The sequence below is a fragment of the Wolffia australiana genome, chromosome 15 (genome assembly GCF_029677425.1).
Source record: "Wolffia australiana isolate 7733 chromosome 15, ASM2967742v1".
In the NCBI taxonomy this organism is placed as follows: Eukaryota; Viridiplantae; Streptophyta; class Magnoliopsida; order Alismatales; family Araceae; genus Wolffia; species Wolffia australiana.
The window spans coordinates 13,310,289-13,329,012 of NC_135849.1; the positions used below are offsets into that span (position 1 = coordinate 13,310,289).

At 37.0% G+C, this 18,724-nt stretch overlaps 1 protein-coding gene across 2 annotated transcripts; it reads right to left on the minus strand.

Moving 5' to 3' along the window:
• Nucleotides 1-15,178: 15,178 nt before the first annotated feature.
• LOC144713279 (oxysterol-binding protein-related protein 4B-like) lies at nt 15,179-18,052 on the minus strand. 2 transcript variants are annotated; one of them, XM_078587842.1, is made up of 6 exons: nt 17,822-18,047; nt 17,326-17,475; nt 16,982-17,227; nt 16,195-16,291; nt 15,716-16,113; nt 15,179-15,630 (listed from the first exon to the last, which is right to left on the minus strand). In XM_078587842.1, exons 1-6 carry the CDS (start codon nt 17,822-17,824, stop codon nt 15,376-15,378), a joined length of 1,149 nt encoding a protein of 382 aa, XP_078443968.1. In that variant the 5' UTR covers nt 17,825-18,047; the 3' UTR covers nt 15,179-15,375. The 2 variants fall into 2 exon arrangements, with proteins under 2 accessions (XP_078443968.1, XP_078443967.1); XM_078587841.1 differs by having other exon boundaries at nt 15,716-16,291; nt 17,822-18,052.
• Nucleotides 18,053-18,724: the final 672 nt, after the last annotated feature.

Genomic DNA, 18,724 nt, shown 5'->3' on the forward strand with positions numbered 1-18,724 from the left:
TGTTAAAATGAATTAAAATTTATGTATTATGACCCAGAAAAATATTTTCTTTATGGATCTTAATTTAAACTAATCTCAATGTATATTTTCTGAATTAGAAAAATATTTCCTTTCTGATTTAATTTTTTAAACAATTCTTATAAAATACCATAACATTGAGAGAAATCTGAAATTCTTTGTGAAAATGTAATACTTCATTTTGATCCTTTATAGAATTTATGACCATTTAAATGAAAATATATACATAAATAACACAAATTTCTTATCATAATAAGTATTTTTGTGATTATTGACAACTCAAACATTGTTCTTGCTGTCTGCCGATTAAAAATAAAATTCGGCTATAAACATCATAGGAGTGCTAGAAGATTGTGCCATTATGTTCAGGTATTGAAATCTCCTGATTTAGTATTGATAAAATGAGAATATTTGTAAGAAACATTTAAATGTAAATACTCATTTTTATTCCAATATTTTCATAATCCACTAAGGCATTGAATACAATAAATTTTTTTTATATACATCAGCTGTGGATTGAAATGAATATATTTTAACTATGAATATAGAACATGATCTGGAATGTGTGATTGGCTTGAGGGTCACATGTATCCAGCAAGTTTCTTATGTAGAAAAAGTAACCTTCCTCCTAATGCTAGCTCTTTCCAACACCAGAAGGGAGAAAAGGCCTGATAACCTGTGAGAATAGTCAATTAAATTAGTTATTTTAAACATATTCTGAGGTTTATATTGTTCAAATTAGATATTCGTCTTACTTGTTATCATACTTGTAGGAGAAATTGAAGATTTTATATGATGAAGGGGTTAATTAAGTTTTTGACAACTATAAATGCCAGTGAAGTGGGCTTAAAAGAATTTAAAAAATGAAAAGAAAAACATCATAATAATCGGTAAAACTAAACAGGAATACATAGTGGCTATTATATTAATTTTAATCAGTTTGAATAGTTCAAACGCATTTCTTTCATTACATAAGTTTTTATTTCATTTTATCAAGCCCTTAGTTGGCTGAAATATAATAATGGGTGCATTATTGTTTGCAGGTAATGCACGCAATCAGCATTGGAAAAATCACTGGTGCACGCTGATCAATGCATCCAAAGCGTTGTGTATGCCCTCGTACATAAAACCACTTACATGCTGCAGACAAAGCAGAGACACACGAAGCACAGCCTGGCCAATCAGAATTGATCCTGCAACCTACTGACTAACCAGATATTGCTTACACAATCATGCAGACCGTTGCAAACCAAGGAATGTAACAAATTTGCCAGAAAACATCTTGCACTTTCCGGCTTACTGAGGAAGAAAACGGGCGATGAAGGAGCTATTATTAATTTTTTGCCTGAGAATTCACCGGCCTGGAGGACACAGCGCGGTCAAGAGCCCTTGGAGTGGATTCCCAGTGAGAGTTGAATCAAGTTTCACAGCTAGATCTTCCTATTTATCCTTCAAAATATGAGAGATTTAGAGCTGCGCTTGCTGCATGAAGAAGAAAATCAGGCTGTGAGTTGTTCAAAAAATTTATGTGAGTTTATCTAGGCTCTGTTATGCGTTTAGAGTCGATCTATCTTTAATGTAAATTGGATTTCAAAATTTCCCACATTTCAATACTGAAAATTTATTTGATTGAATTTTTATTCAAGTTTTAGTCTATTTTGGTTGATTACCTGTATTAGGTTTCCATCTTTATTTGTTGATACTTCACTATACTAGAATTACGAATCTACTGTGTAATTGAGGAAAACTTTTGAATAACTGCATTGACTACGGATCGATTCAATAAAATTGGCTTGATTTAAGTGAGAGTGATTCATCACTTAATTAAGCAATTCTGAGTCCAAATTAAGTAGAAACATTTTCATTACTCTAGTTTATGAAGATAAATGCAGTAATCTATTCAAATTTGAAAATAATTGCTCTAGGAATATTTTGAATAAAAACGTAGAAGAATCTCATGGTTGGAAGATTGAAACAACAATGAAATTGATTCTTACCTATCCATCTCATTGTGCTGTGAAGTAATTTCAAAATCCGTTTATTGAGAAACTGCCCCTGCTTCCTGTAGATTCAACCCCTTAGTGCACCCTATACCTAGTTAAAAACATAAATTAAGGGATATTTATAAATTGTATTATATGCCTTAAGAATTCAAACAACAACATAAACCACAATGTTTTAGGACTTATCAAGCCTCATCGCATAAAAAATATAATATTAGCAAGAGGAATTAGGGGCTCTTAACATCAACATCAAAAATCTAAGAAACTAGTTCCAAATTTTCATATCCATAACCTACCCATTTGTCAATTTTCCCTTTCTTGTACATTACTTTTACTCTCTGTCCACCCATTTGTCTACAACTTTCTCTCTCAATGGGTTCACTATAATATCAAATGGTACATTTTAAGGATCTATTTATGCTTGAGTCCTAACTAGGATGAGAAGTTAGAGTCTGATAGTAGACCATAACCTATCTCATTCCAGGTGTGTTGTGTGGGAAAGATATTATATGTATAACATTTCCACATCAAATTTTGTCAATAAAACTGTGATTAAGTACTTGATTTTTGGGACTTATTTCTATGTTTGAATTTTTTTTTTGGTGTGCAAAATTAGTCAATAAAAATATGTGATATCATGCAAATATGAGATATTAAAGCACTAATTTCATCATAGTTGTAGGCTTTTAGCGCTTAAACACATTTATGTTTGTGTTTGAAATTAATTTTTCTTATGCTTTTATGTTTTTTATTATATAAATATTTTTTATGTTTGAAATTTATTGTTTTCGACCAATTGATAAGCTCAAAAAATACGTGGTTAATGTTGTTGTTCAAGGTTTTTCAGAATTAACTAATAAAATGTGTTTTATCCCTTAGTGCATAAGTAAGAGGTCCAACCCTATGGAGGCTGCGGTGATATTATAGGAGTGTTGTACCATGGAGACCATTATAGGAGTAGCTCTGTAGGTGAGTCCCTTCAGGGTTAAGATTAACATTGGTTGATGGGTCTCAATACTTTACCACTTCAATCTTTTACTCTGAAACTCTTCTCCCTACCCAGTCGTTCTTCTAACACGGGAGTAATCTATAACTAATGGTGAATATAAAGGGTACGCTTACTCGAACCCAAGTTGTGTTCATTTGCCAGAGCCAAAAAGAAAAGAGAGTGAAACTAAGGTGCAATACGACATATCAAATAAGTGGCACCAGACGCAAAGAAGTGCTCAGCACAAAAGTCGTAGGCAGTAGTGAGGAATTAAATGCTCCACACATCATAAAAAAATCTTCCAGATGAGCATTAAATAGAAAGAGTCCATTTTAAACTCTATATACAAATACTAATTTGTTTCACTCTCTATTTTGAGCATTGAGATCCAATGACTACTGTTGACAAAAAAATGAGGACCCTTTGATGATGCACCGAGGAAAAGTTGGTTTCGTCTCACCTTTGATATCTCAGTAATTGCTAAGGGACTAGCAATAGGTAAGGTGGGGGGTTATGATAAAATGCAAATATGAGCTGTTAAAACACTAATTTCATAATATTTGCGGGCTTTTAACGTGTAAAACATTAACATTTTGAACACATGTTACCATGATTTTTGGTTAAAACAACATTTTTCTTAATTCTCAATTAAAACAATAATTTTGATAAATAATTAGGTCAATTAACACATTTTTAATGTTTTTAAAGTGAATGCTATAAGAAATTAAATGTTTTTGTGATAGACCTATCCCGATAATAAAAACATTAACAATAAAATATGTTCAAGAAATTAATAGAGCATTTCCATACATTAATAATTTTTTTTTACATTTTATTTCATTTTTTTCTTAAGTTTGTTTAAAATGAAACTGGTATTTATTGGGCCAGTTTAATCTCTAATGGTCTCTTAAAGTACATCAAAAGTCCACGAAGAGGCACGCACACCAATCCGAAGCCAGCCTAAGAGCGCCGGTGCATGACATGCACGTAGGCAACATCGTACATGTCACCCTCCTTGCGCAGACCATTCAGAAGCGAGTTAAATCCATACGTGGCATGAGTGGACCAATCACGTTTCAGATCTAAATACAAACCGTGGAGTCCACGCACACGAATCACACGTATGCATCTCCACACGGACGAAGCTTGATGCTCCATAGTGCTGCGTGGACCAATCAAGGCGTGGCATTTCACCTGCATACATAGCAAAAAAGACGAGATACTAGCAGAATCGGAAGAACTTTTTATTCTGATTTTTCAGCGATAACTTGGGGGGAGATGAAATTAAAGGGCATTATTGATTTTTAAGGGAAAGGAGAGATCACCTAGCCCCCTCACCGACTCAAGAACCCCCTGGAGAAAATTGGAGGTTGTTTTGGACCAAAATTCCGTCGATCCAACCTCGTTGTTCTTTCCCAATTCGAAGTTAAGATTATTGGAATTACACATTGTTCATTTCGCGGAATCCCTCCAAGTTGACTCCAAATCCCCTCCTGGTATTCCTACGCTTAGTTAGCATTCAATTAACAGTCGTCTAGTTTTTTATAATTGAGTCAATTTCATAGATTTATTCGATTTCAAGTTTTCCTTTTGATTTCTGATTTTTCATTCTTTTAATTTTTGAATTTCTTTGGTTAATCAATCATCTTAAACTCATTAATAAATGATTAAACATCTTGAGATGAGTTAAAGCCTTAGTCAACACAAATTAAGACCATGTGGACCTTAATGACCAAATCTTAATCAAGATTTGCTACATTACGGTATTTTCCAACATTTTCTTGACTCATTCGGATTAAAAAATATTAAAGAATATAAATTTTCTGGTTCACAAATAACCAGTAATACTTTGTGATAAAAAAACATGCATAAATCAATGGGATTGCAATCATTTTTTACTTAACAATTCCAACTCATTCATAAATTGAAAAACATTATTCAATTCAACTAAGTTTTCTATTCGAATAAAATTCAGTGTCGATTGTCTACCTCTGATGTAGATTTCATTGCTTTTTAAAACATGACTAGTTAGTGATGAGTAGTTATTAAATTTGAAAAAGTCTAAAAATTCAGTCAACATATAGTCAATTCAAGTTAGGTGATTACCTAGCAAAGCTTACAAAGAATTGCTAACTAATCATGAATCTGATTCTAGTGATTGATTAAAAGACAAAAATTAAGTGATTTTAAGTCTCTGGCGATAAATAATCAAGAGATAATTGGGTGCGTTTTAATTTTCAAAGGTTCTAATTTTACTTTAAATTTACAAGCCTTTACTATCTCCTACGTACATAAAACATATCATAACATATAAATTTTTATTTCTCTACCTTTATTCGATCAACATTGAATATCACGACCGCCTTCCTAGGGTTCGACCTCTTACTTACGCACTAATGGATAAAAAAAATTATTATTCATGTTTGAAAACCCTTAAATAACGACATTAACCACATATTTTTTGAGCTTATCAGGTAAGATATTATATGTATAATATTTGCACATTAAATTTGGTCAACAAAAATGTGATTAAGTACCTGATTTTTGGGCACTTATTTTTATGTTTGAAATTTATTTATTTACCATTTATTATTAAAATGATAAATATTTGATTTATTTTATTAATTTATGTTTTCCCATATTTTATTGGTTACAAAGGCTAACCCTATGTAAATCCTTAGCATGAAGTATATTTTCCTCACATATTCGTAAAGTAGTATTTTAAAAAATACATTTCTTAGGCCAATAAAATGATTATTTATGGATATAAATGGTAGAAAAATAAAAGCCCAATTCCTCTCATGGAATAGAACAGGACACCCAATCCATCATCCAGACCACAAAAAGAGGCCCAATAGATAACAAGTCCCTTTTTGGAGCCCATGTAAGGCGTTTAAGGGTTGGGTTGAATAAACGCGAGAATGGTGGGTCAAGTTTATTATGCGGCTGAAGAATGGTCTCAAACCACATCTAAACATTTGTAAATTTTTTCAAGTTACAACGATTTTAAGATGCCACACAACGTTTTATCCCACAACTCCCAACTCCTGCCAACTGCCATTTGGCCACCCACAATGACTCAGCTGGTCACTAGCCGCACTGATTGGTCATGATCAATGGAACTGCTAATCTGAGTGGGTTACCGCGTTCTACATCAAGTCAACTCTGTCAGCAATGGTCAAACCTAACCAAAGTGATCTAAGCCAAGCTGACCCAAACCAAAATGATTCAAACCAATTCAAAGAAAACTGAGCCAAAATCAACACAAACCTACCTGAAATAAACTAAATGTACTTTACTTAGTCTTATTTGTTTTAATCTTGAAAATTCCCAAAGTACTCAAAAAATTCTTTAAAATCATATTAAATTACTATAGTTTATAAAGTAAATATTTACTTAATTTGTCGAAAATACGGTTCAAATTTTATTTTATTTTTATTTAAATTAATTACTTGAAAATTCAAAAAAATCCTTACATATCAATACATTAGCTTAAATCCAAAATTGTGTTCGTGAAAAAAAAATTAATAAAGGGTTGATTAAAATCCTTAACGTTCTGGAACATAGAACTTAGCTAGTCACCTCACTTGTTGATAACTAAACTTCTGAATAGGGTTGATTCATCCAAGCTAAATTAAAATATATGCTAGATAAAATTAAACTTATTGGGTTATCCAATAATGATTTATTGGGCTTATGTACTCCCTAACTGTATATTATTTATGCATAGATTGTCACATTTAATAGGTTTATAGGACATTAGAGGAGACATAGGGCACCAATATTTATGATGACTTATATAAAGTATAAAATGGCGCAAAGTCCTAGGCGAGAGATGTCGGGTTCTATGGGACTTAATCTGGATGAAAACTATGTATGATTTGCGACACAAGATTTGGAATGGGATCATTTGATATCATTAAAAAATTGAAAAGAACCACTTAGGCAGGGATCACACCTCGAGTTAGTTAAGCTGAGCTTATCATGTGTGCAGCCTCTACATGTATCCACTCGATCCATAGTATGTCAAATCTCCTCCCTCCCAAAAAAGGATGTTATCACATATCAAGGGCAATGCAACTCAGTCAAAGGCATACAAAGCTTCATAGAGGAATCCCTAAGATCTCCATGACAAACAGTTGAGAGGTAAATGAAAATTTTGATTTGGTCTTGACATTATATAAGCACAATTTTATGGGTGTTTATCATGGAAAAAATAAAAAACTAGTAAGAGCTTGTTAAAATAATCAAGTCTTTTGTGACTTAAGTACACTTTAATCATGTACAAATACTGATTCATGAAAAGAGAGTTTTATGTGATCCAATAAAAGACATAAATTCTAAATAATATACATCAAATTGACACCCATAAGTGCACAATCTTTTTAAGCATTCATCATTAATCTGTTACAGATAAATAAAAACAGACTAGACCAAGTCAATGGATCAATTGATGATTAGACATAATTTTTTGTAGACATTCTTTCCAGTCAATATTACTTTTCACGAGGACACCATGACCATGTATTTCCTCCAAAATCTGTCTCTATCCCTACTTTCATTTTTCCATCTTGTCTTTATGGTCCCCCAAAGTCCGCTGAGGAGTCACACACCATGACCACACCCAGAGAAATTTTCACCTGTTCTAGAATCAGTCCCTCTTAGAACCAATGGTTCAACCCTAATAAACCAGAACTTAGAATTGAATAATTTGTTTCAGGATTTGGATGTATGCACAAATATTTATAATTTTTTAGACAAGCACAGTGCGAGTAAGGGTGGCTTCCTCAGAGAGCTGGTATTGAAAAAGTTCTAATTTAGGTTAAAATCTTCACTGATACTCTTGACTAAGTCTGAATCAACACATTAAAAAAATCACTAGATTGGGAGTTATTAAAGGGCTTCATTACATGGAAGAAGGTGAATATCCATCAAGTCATTAGAAATTGTGAATATGAAGAAACCTTTTCAGAGACATGTAATGATTGCCCTTTAGGGTTATCGGACACACTATTTAGGTGGATGTCCAACAAGGGGAATTCACACAAAGTTGTGGTCTAAATATGTATATTTAAACCACCTGATTATCCATTTATGATCAATATATTGATACTACTTGGAAATGCACTTAGTAACTTTATATGTTTCAATTGCCGCATGGGTAAGATGGTGAGATATGGATATGATTACACTTTTCTAAAACTTGATTGTCTTTGACCTCTAGAGAGAAAATAAATATGGAGTGTGAATACCAACTGTGAATATACTTGCATATTATTTACATAAATGCACCATTATGTTGTACTAATTATTGTAATTTGGGACATAAATGCACATTAATGACTGGTGTGAAACAAATGTGTAGCAGCTCCATATAGCAGCCATGCACCCAACCCACTACCAACGGTCCAGATTTTGATCCTGACCAAGGCAACATTCTGCACCATAGTATGTAACCCTCCTGCTGCGCTTCCAAGTGGCACTCCTCGAGGGAGGGATGTCTTACTAACATTGTAAAATCTAATTTGAGGCCAAGTGCCATAGTAGGGCTACATCAGCATCTTCTTGAGCGCACACACCCATTTGAATTCTTGTGGCCAGTATACCTACTTCTCTTTCAAAACCTGATCCCACTACATGTACTTCTCCATACTCAATGGCTTCCTCGATGCTGGTGGAGGCTACTTGACTTTTAGAAATTGTTACAACCGGCATACTACAAAACTACATTCTCAGCCCTTGCAAGTTTAGCCTCATGATAAAGAGTGTGTTGCAATCTCCTAAAGGTCCAAGACCCATATTTCATTATGATCTTGGATTATGAAGAGTTTCTGGATTATTTATAAGTTAAAAGAGGAAAAAAACCTGCTTGTGGATTTGTGTGAGCATGACCCTAAAGTTAAAATACACCCTGTCATCTTAAAGAATACAATGATAAATACAAATTTGGATAACAACATCCTGATAAAATGGAGAAAAAGATTAATAGAATTTCCTCCAGCCAATGCTTTAGAATATAAAAGCAAAATGAAAGATATATTTTAACTGTTAGGAAAGCAGGGCTAGATCTGATGTGCTATTGTTTAGTAACCTGACCTCAGTCAGATCCACTTGAAGAAATTTTGTCATGGAGACCTCGCATGGGGCGAACCACCGTGGTGGAGATTTTCCCACTAAGGATGTTCTGTTTGGTTTATGTGCAGCTTCTGCTCCTTATCGCAGTATTTCTCCACCATCCATAGATGAATGTTTCCTTAGAATCATAGACTAACATAAAGCTTGTTTGGTGCCAGTGCCCACTTCCAATATTCAGAGTAAAGCTTTTCCTAATGATCATCACCTTAATCACCATCATCATCATGAACCTGCGGTGGAGGTGATGATCAAGAGTTATCGAGGGATAAACCCTCCTAAGCAATGTTGAATGGTACAATATTATTGCACTATCACTGGTCATGAATGTGCCAATGTCGAGGACTGAGTGATTATGTACATTACATATTTGTCATCCATGGAAGGAATGTCGTTCTTGGCAAAAGTGGCAGCTCATGTAATGGCAGTTAGGCCTACTATGAAATAATGGACAAAAAAGTTAAAATTTCCTTTAATTCGTTATTTTAAGGCACTTTAAAGAGTTATATCGATGCACTATAAATGTGCATGGAATGTGCTTGATGAATGAAATGAAGAAATTTCCTTTCTTCAACCTCTCTCATTATCTTGCTTCTTATGTTATGTTTGCGATTTAACAAATAGAGATCCTTATTTTTTTTTCTAACAGTTAATACACTAAGGAGACCCATCTGGAGATTCAAGGACAAGAAATGGGAAGATCACAATGCAAGGCATAGCCATTGAGAATGTCACCTTATAGTACAATGCAAAGGTGGCCATCTCCAATCTTAGGGCCCTATACTTTGGGACAATGAGGTATTGGAATGAAGGTCACCAATTGCTATAGTTTTTGTCTGGTCAGTATTGTTATGAAGTAATTTATTTACAAAGTAATTATGGACTATTGAGGCAATGTCAGTGTGGGCAGAGTTGAGTGTGTGTGTGTGTGAGGACTAGAACATAGAGAGGCAAAGATGAAGATAGAGGAGTAGAGAAGTGTTGGGTTCTAGAGACTTTGACATGGATGAAGACGAGGATTCCACACAGTGAAATACATGTAACACAATCATAACAACATCATTAAAATCATCAAACGAAGTACCTTTGCACGGATCGCATCCATGATTTCTTGGATCCCGGAGCGAGACGAGTCGAGCTGCTCAAGTGTGCAACCTCTAGACGTATTCATGCGATCCTCGACACGTCGAATCTCCTCCTTCTCTTTGATGAGGCACGTTCAATCTCTGTCGTCATTACATCATCCCGATCGCATCGGGGATGGAGAGGGGGTGTGGGGAGAAGGGAGAAGAAGGAGAAAGGTGGCTGAACAATTCTGGCCTGGGTGAATTTCGTTCAGGGCCTTCCCCTATTTATACTAAGTGGGTATTCTTCATAAAACTCCCAAAACTTAAGTATATCTTCCGATGTCCAAAAGACCATTTGCGTGTGACCCTCTAGGCCCATATATCATTCCAATTACAAACTCGTGCAGCCCAATAACTTTTATTGGCCTTCCAAATTTATAAACTATATCATCATATAGATTAATTAATGTCGGATCGATTTAACACAATCGATAGGTCGAATCTCTACCATGTGGGGTGCCAAGCTACACCTCGTGTTCTAGAAGAGACAAAAGAGTGTGTATCGACTCACTCATGGAACCTTTTCGCCATCGGTTACTGTGTACATATAATCCCCTCATCCAAAAATCATCGAAGAACTCTTCTCCGATATTTCACTGCCTTGGCCAAAGACTTCATCGCATCATCTTCCTTGAGCTGTCACCTCATATACCGATGGTGGACGATCCCATCTTGACCACTCAATTGTCTTCGTGAACTTCTTGATGTACCCAAACTTAGACTGTTTAGAATCCCATGATTAGAGACGCGTTGGCCATAGTCAAAGTACAACCATCCGTCCACAAGACGTTTTTGGTGTCTCAGGTCTAAGTTACAAAACCAAGACGTGAATCAACCTGATTGACGGTTTGGTATAATACCATTCAAGGATTTGTACGGATCAATTCAGTGAACTCTTTCCACTAAAGAGCACCCGCTATCTATCCTTAGTGTCTCCACACTAATGGCTACGGGACTGGCCATACTCATCATATGAGTGAGGCTAGATAGTGCTATTCTATCCAGATACTTTGACGTCCTTCTCGCGTATCCTTCAAATAGGAATGTTTAGAACACGTGCTTAAAGACAAGTGATCTCTGTATTACGATCTCATCATAACTTACTAAGTCCGATCATGTATTTGTGGACTTCATTATAAGCATCACACGTGCACTATAATGAATGTGTTGTATTAATGAACATGGAACGAGATGTGGAATGCGTGATTGGCTTGCTGGCCACATATATTTCCATCAGGACTGTGGTAGGTCGAGAGAGAAAGTGGTAGAGATATTTAGGAGCTCAAATTCTTCAGGTTTACACAAAGCAAAGTTGTTTAACAAGAGTGTTTGTCGTACCTTTTACGATATCTTGTCTCTACTAATGCAAAAAAAACAAGCCGCAAAAGTCTTTGGTAATCCAACCCCATGAGATATTGGCAAAATGATGTGATGATTGATAATAGGTTTTCTTGTTAACTCAGAAAAAAAGTAAGTGCTTGAAAGCACTTTTTCCTTCAGATAACAAAAAAATATTGACTTTATAATGAAAAATAAGGGTGGCCATGAATGCAAAATATCAAATTTGAGCAGCTTATTAAGACAAATGGATCTCATGCTATGGATTAGTCACGTCCTAAATCAGGTTAACAAACCAAAATTTCAACTCTATTATAATTGTTATGTGAAAGTTATCCTAAATTTTTTATTTCCAATTTCCCTTATTATCTTGTTATTAAGATGAGGCTTAAATTCTAATGGTAAAGAAGCGATAATTTAGTTATGTGTGAACTATGTTATTCCATCCACATTTTTAGATTATGACTGACTATGATGGTTTTTATCACATTCTCCATTCCAGATAATATTTTTCTCCATATTATCCATTATAATAATCTTTCTACGGGAGGCAATGGTAAAGCTAGCTGATATGGAGGCAATGATCCTTTCCTTATGCGTGTGTTGGAAATTTCTTAAGTAGATTTGTTGTATCCCTCTTGAATACTTCTCTCAATTAGTGATTGTTACATGTTGGGTTCTAGAGGCCTTGATATGGATGAACAACATGATTCCATGCACCGAAAAACTCATAACAGAATCATAACAACATCGACAAAAACATGAAACGAAGAACCTGTGTACCAATCGCATCTGTGATTTCTTGGATCCTCGAGTGAGACAAGTTGAGATGCTCATGTGTGCAGCCTCTAGACATATCCACATGGTCCTCAGCATGTTCAACCTTCGTCGTTGCCGTTACGTTGTCCCGATCGCATCGGTAATGGAGATGAGGTGTGGGGAGAAGGGAGAAGGGAGAAGGGGAAGGCCCTTGAATAATTATGGCTTGGGTAAAGTTGGTTCAGGGCCTTCCTCTATCAATTCAAAGTGGTTCAGGGCCTTCCTCTATCAATTCAAAGTGGTTTAGGGCCTTCCTCTATAAACCCCCCCCCCCCCCCAAACTTAAGTATATCTTCCAACATCCAAAGACCATTTGCGTGTGACCCTCTAGGCCCATATATCATTCCAGTTACAAACTCGTGCAGCCCAATAACTTTTATTGGCCTTCCAAATTTATAAACTATATCATCATATAGATTAATTAAAGCCAGATTGATTTAACCTAATCAATAGGTTGAGTTTCCAACACTTGGGGTGCCAAGCTATACCTCGTGCTCTAGAAGATACAAAGGAGCGTGTATTCACTCACTCATAGAACTTGTTTGTCATCGGTTAACGTGTATGGTCCCTCATCCACTAAACGCTCCTAGGATGACTTAGGGTATAGTCAACTATCAAACCCAAATCGATCAACCGAGGTAGTACCGATGCATTTAAAAATCATTTGGTTCCCCTCTATTAGTTGATATCATGCATAGTTCCTGCCTCTCTCAACTCCTTTAATGTCTTTCCTTCCCAAGATTCTTGATGCACCATTTGGTCATGTATTGCATAAATCATATTGACAAATACTATTTAGTGAGATTCAAAGATGATACTATGAAGTCTGAGTACAGATTTATCATGTTGATCTTAACATACGTTTTAGTGTAGAGAACTAGGTTTTGATTTTGGTTGAGTAAGTGTAGATGATTTAGGTTCACATGTCTTGAGACCCATAAATAAAGTTTTTAAATAAGATGATAAATTTAGTTGCCGTTTCTACATGTAGAAATATTTATTTATTTAATTATACCTTTTCAATAAAATATTAAAAAAACATATTTATACAGTTTTGAATCTTGTGATGAAGTATGTGTCTGAGTTTCTTATGAAGAGGACCGAGTATCCAACCTTAAAATATCCAACCTCTAGATGTATTTACTTGAACATTGTCATGTTAAATCTCATTTGTCTAGGGTGACCCCATTATTGATCCACCATTGTCATTTTGAAATAAACAATTACATCAAGGGGGAGGCCACCCACGGAGAGAAGGGAGAAGGATGAGCACCTGAAGAAATGCCGCATGGGTGAATTTCATTCAGGGATTTATCTTATTTACACTTAATAATATTTATTCATAAAAATCCTAAGCTTTATGTATATCCTGTGGCATCCAAAATACCATTTGTGTGTGACCCTTAAATTGAAGTCCATGCGTCAGTCTAGTTAATGACTTTAATGACCCAATAACCTTTATTGTTCAACCCAATTAATTATCTACGTAAAAATAGTTTAATTAATTAAATTATAGTTTAGCAAAATTGATAAGTTCAGTTTGTAGTCCATAGTGTGGCAATCTACACCTCATGCTCTAGAAGATAAAAAGGAGTATGTCAAGTCTAACATGAAGTATTTACCATCATCAATTATAGTGTCTGTATAATCCTGCATCAAAGCATGACTCAAATATCACTTAGGGTGTGAAAAGTGCACTTAAAAAGTTTTCCTTGTTTTCCCTTTCCTTTCATTCCAGCAGGCACCTGAACTAACATTCTGGACTTAATAAAACACCAGTCAATAAATAATAGTCTCCTTTTATATTTATTGAATAAACTCTTCATTTGATCAAGTGAATGAGTAATTAGTTCTTTATGAGGGATAGGACAATGCTTCACCTCAAGGTTTTGATGGTATCGAAGTCAAGATCAGAAATAAGAGATTGGTGCAGCAACATCCCTAAAGAGTAGCCGTCTCATCTAGATAAGATAAACAATCCTTATTCTGCAATTATTTAGGAAATATTAGAGCCAAGAGTTATAGATATATATCAATTTCAAATTAGCCAAACAATCTTCCTGATCTGCTTGGCATGTCCAAATCGGAGTCTTCCCTTCTTCTTCTTTACATCAACCCTCTCATTTTCTATCTGTTTTATGAACTGGCATTTTCTTCTTCTTCCTTACCTCACACTTTCATAGAAGCATATTCCAATTCTAGTTTATAATACCAATTCCTAAGGGTAACCCAAGACTCAAGTAGCTATCTTAAACAGTGACAAAATGTCGTTAGGAAGACAGTACAAATGATCTCTCTATCTCTCTCAGCTTTTATTATAACTTATAACTTTCCCTTGAACATTTACCGGTTTTAGAAAATATATACTACTCTATATTCACTTGGAAAATCATAATTCAGCTTCATTTTTGGTAAAATTTTTTCTCTCATTTTTGACGTAGTCCTGATGCTGCCACCGATTTCTGCTAGCTTTTTTAGTTTATAAATATTTATTTTACAATGCATTAAAGAGTGACTAGAAAAAATATATTCTTTGAGTTTTAGAGACCCCCTAGAAGTTCTTAGCCTAGTTCAGGATATGATAGATTTTTCCTAAAAAACAAATTATATACTTGTAAAAGATATAATTCTGGTTTTAAAAACATTAAACCTCTCTGACTTAAGCGTGCACTGTGATTTAACATCAGAATGATAAATATTTCTGCGAAACCTTTCTCAAGATCCAGGTTCTAGAAGTTGCACCGGCCAGCGGCTTTGCAGAAATTGGAATTTATTACACATACTGACTTTTTCAATTATATTAACTTCCTCCACTGTAACTATTAGAAGCATGCGCACATTGCTTTCACATAAATTGCATTTTCTCCCGGTCATTTGGCGCAACTATATATGAATTTGTGTGACTTAAATATTTATACCAAGGTGGGTGCAGAAGCTTCTGTAATTTGGTCTACGAATATACGACGATGGGAGCAGGCGGAACGTTAGATGCGATAGGGAAACACTCCCAATCACCGTCTTTGCTCTGCGTAATCCTGAAGAACTTGGGCTCCCAAAGCTCACCTTCGTTTTCCCTCTCCGCGCGTCGCCGTCTCTGCTCCTCCTCCACCTTCCTCTTCGCCTCTCTCGCCCCATCCCAGTCCCTGCGCAGCACCGCCGCGCTCACCTCCGCCCACACCACCGCCGACTCCGTCGCCAACAACACCTTCGCAAACAAATTCCCATCTCAACAAATACAACCCAGACGCAGAAAAAACTACAAATAATCGGTACAGAGTTTAAACAACTACCTCAGGGTTCCTAAGAAACGGGGTCTCGAGCTGGGCGATGGCCGCCTTGGCGTTATACAAGAGGGAGACCTTCCCGCTGGCTAAGTCCTTCACCGTTATCTCCCCGTCCCACCGTCCGCGTATCTCCCGAAGAGTCTGCTTGCTGTCTCGATGGAATATCCTGCCGTGAACGGCGGATGAGCTGCCGCCGAGGCCAAGAACAGCGCTTCTCCGGTGGTAACGGAGCTCAGCCTGAAGGCCTGACTCTAGGCAGCGAATATGCACTGTTCCGTTCCACTCAGCCCCCGGCATTGGCAACAGCTTCATGACCAGCGACGGCGCTGTGAGCTCGTAGCTCTCGCCGTGGCTCAGCAGGTTCAGCCGCCGGTATCCCTTGATCACCGCCTCCACCCCACTTCCTGCCAAAGATCTAATCTTCAATATGATAATCACGATAAGAACGATGATAAGGTTGATCATGGTGATAAGGAAGAGCTTGCCATTGAATCTGGGGAGTGGGCTCTGGCACCAGACGAGCTCTACGTTGGCCTCCGAGTCCGTCGCGTGAAGAGCCGAAACCGGAGGATGATGCGAAACCTACGTAGGGATATCGCCGGTTAGAAGATAATTCAACCGGAGTATTTGGCTTCTGAGTCAAATAATTAAAAAAAATCACGGTAGACTCTAGGAGCGCGGGATAATAAGGCGCCACTTTAGGGGTGATTTTAGGAGCATTTACATGGGGAAGCAAAAGTTCTTGACGGACGTTCTTTAGGGATGAGTTTACGACTGGGTTACGAAGTCAATTTAGATGAAGATGAAGAGGATAAAGGCGCGACTTTAGGCAAATTTTTTTAGCAGGATGAAGTGGTTCAGACTCAGATACTAAGAAGAGGATGATGCGAAACCGAAAGAGAATAATCGGGCAGATTATAACTCTTGAATATTCAGCTACTAGTCAAATAATTAATAAATATCTAAGTGGCCGGGGATAAGAAGGCGTGACTTTTGGGGCGATGTTAGGAGCAAAGTTCTTGAAGAACGTTCTTCAAGGGGCGAGTTTACGTTCTTCAAGGCGCCACTTTAGGAACAATTTATGGGCAGGAGGAAGTATTTCAGATTCAGATACTAAGAAGTCAATTAAGATGAAGATGAAGATTTCACTACAGAGTCAGAAACCTTATCAAGTCAGTCAAACAAATTAAGTTATTTTGAAACCTTATCAAGTCAATTCATATTTCACAATTTGCTAATGAAGAAAAGCTATGGCGGTGCTTGGTTGGAAACCTGTTCGAGTAGAACGTTGAGAGAACCGCGAGAGACGTGGTGCGTTTCGCCAAGGATGGGATTGTAGGGCGAAACGCCGAAGACGAGAGGCCTGGTCGTGGATATGCTCCAGGCAACGACGGCAGTAATTCTTTCCAAGCTGGTCTTTCCTTCACTGCACTGGCCGAGTAAATCGCCGGCGATGCTGTACACCGACTCGCCGTAGCACTGGAGATGAGATTTCGGCAAGTTGAACTGTGGCGGAAGCTACATGCAGTTCGACGAAGTACGATTACAGTCTAGAGACGTAACCCTAAACCTGACAAAGACGAAAAATACGAAGATAATTCCGTATAGTTAGTTACCTGTAAGCGGGTGAGATCAGATCCAGGTCCAACGCTGCGGAATAAGCTGAGGATGCGCTGAACTAGGTTAAGGGATTGGTGCTCTGCGGCCAGCCGACGTTCAAGAGACATCGGCGGCGTCAGTACTGGCGTCTTCTCTGCGTCGATGAACTATCAATTGTCGACAAGATAACGAGTTTCAGTTCTCTTGATTAACATCGAAGAAGATAAAAATAGTTTGACAAACAGCCGGATAAAGGAAATCAGAGGAACGTTGGGATTTGGATCTTCTAATTTCCAAGCAACCCGGATAGAGATAGAGATCGAGATAGAGATAGAGATAGATATCGAGATAGAGATCGAGATAGCGATCGAGATAAAGATAGAGATAGAGATAGAGAGATTGAGATAGAAAAAGAGATAGAGATAACGATAGAGATAGATAGATAGATAGATAGAGAGAGAGAGATAGCGAAGGAAGACGATAGATATAGTTTTAGTTCTCGTGATTACTTACCATCAAGCTGATTGCTGTGGACGATGTAGACGAGGATCGCGGTAGAGGAATACCGGAAGCTTAACGGAGTTGAAGTTCTTGAGAAGGATTCTCTTCTCTACTTAGTTTTCTGCGGCTACTTGTGGAAGCTTCTTCGAGGGAAACAGATGGGCGAAACGGCAGCTAAAGCATAGGAATCGTCGTCTTTCGGCAGCTAAGTTCGTAGCGAGGATTTCTTCTGTACTTAGTTTTCTGTCGCTACTTATAGAAGCTTCTTCGAGGTAGGGAACAGATGGGCGAAACGTCTGCTAATGCTCACGTCTTACGTTTTTCGTCTTAATGCACACCATAAGTTCGTTGCGACGTTATGAAGCTAACCGGGACGCCATCTGTAACAAAGACAGAATTGATTAAAGCATGCATTTACTTCATTAGACGAGTTATGGTGGCCGCTGGCTCTGGTCGGCAAGATGATCAATTGGAGACGTGGCTACCCCTTGTTCACATTTTGGGTTATGTAACTTATGTTTATGGTGAGATCATAATTGGGACGTCGCTGTTCTCTAGAGGAACGCTTTGATTTGATTTGAAGCAGTGCGTTTTATATCACCGACGATTGTTGACCCAATGTGTAAACTCGCCCACTTGAATCAGTTCCTGAAATGAAGTGTTGTACACTTCGCGAAAGTTCGAGGTAGGTAAATGGTCCGTACGCTATAAATGCAGGAATCACATTTCGACTTGAAACTTCCAAGATTAGGATGTTGGCTGTAAAAATTGGAACACCTATAAGGTATCCTGTCCAAACCAGAGGACTGCAGTAATGCTCTGACGTTGAGCATTATCACTAGTGTAAACGTTTACGCCGGATTCGTCGGTGGAGATGTGCAAAGATACGGCACGGAGGCTTGTGCTGCGGTGTGT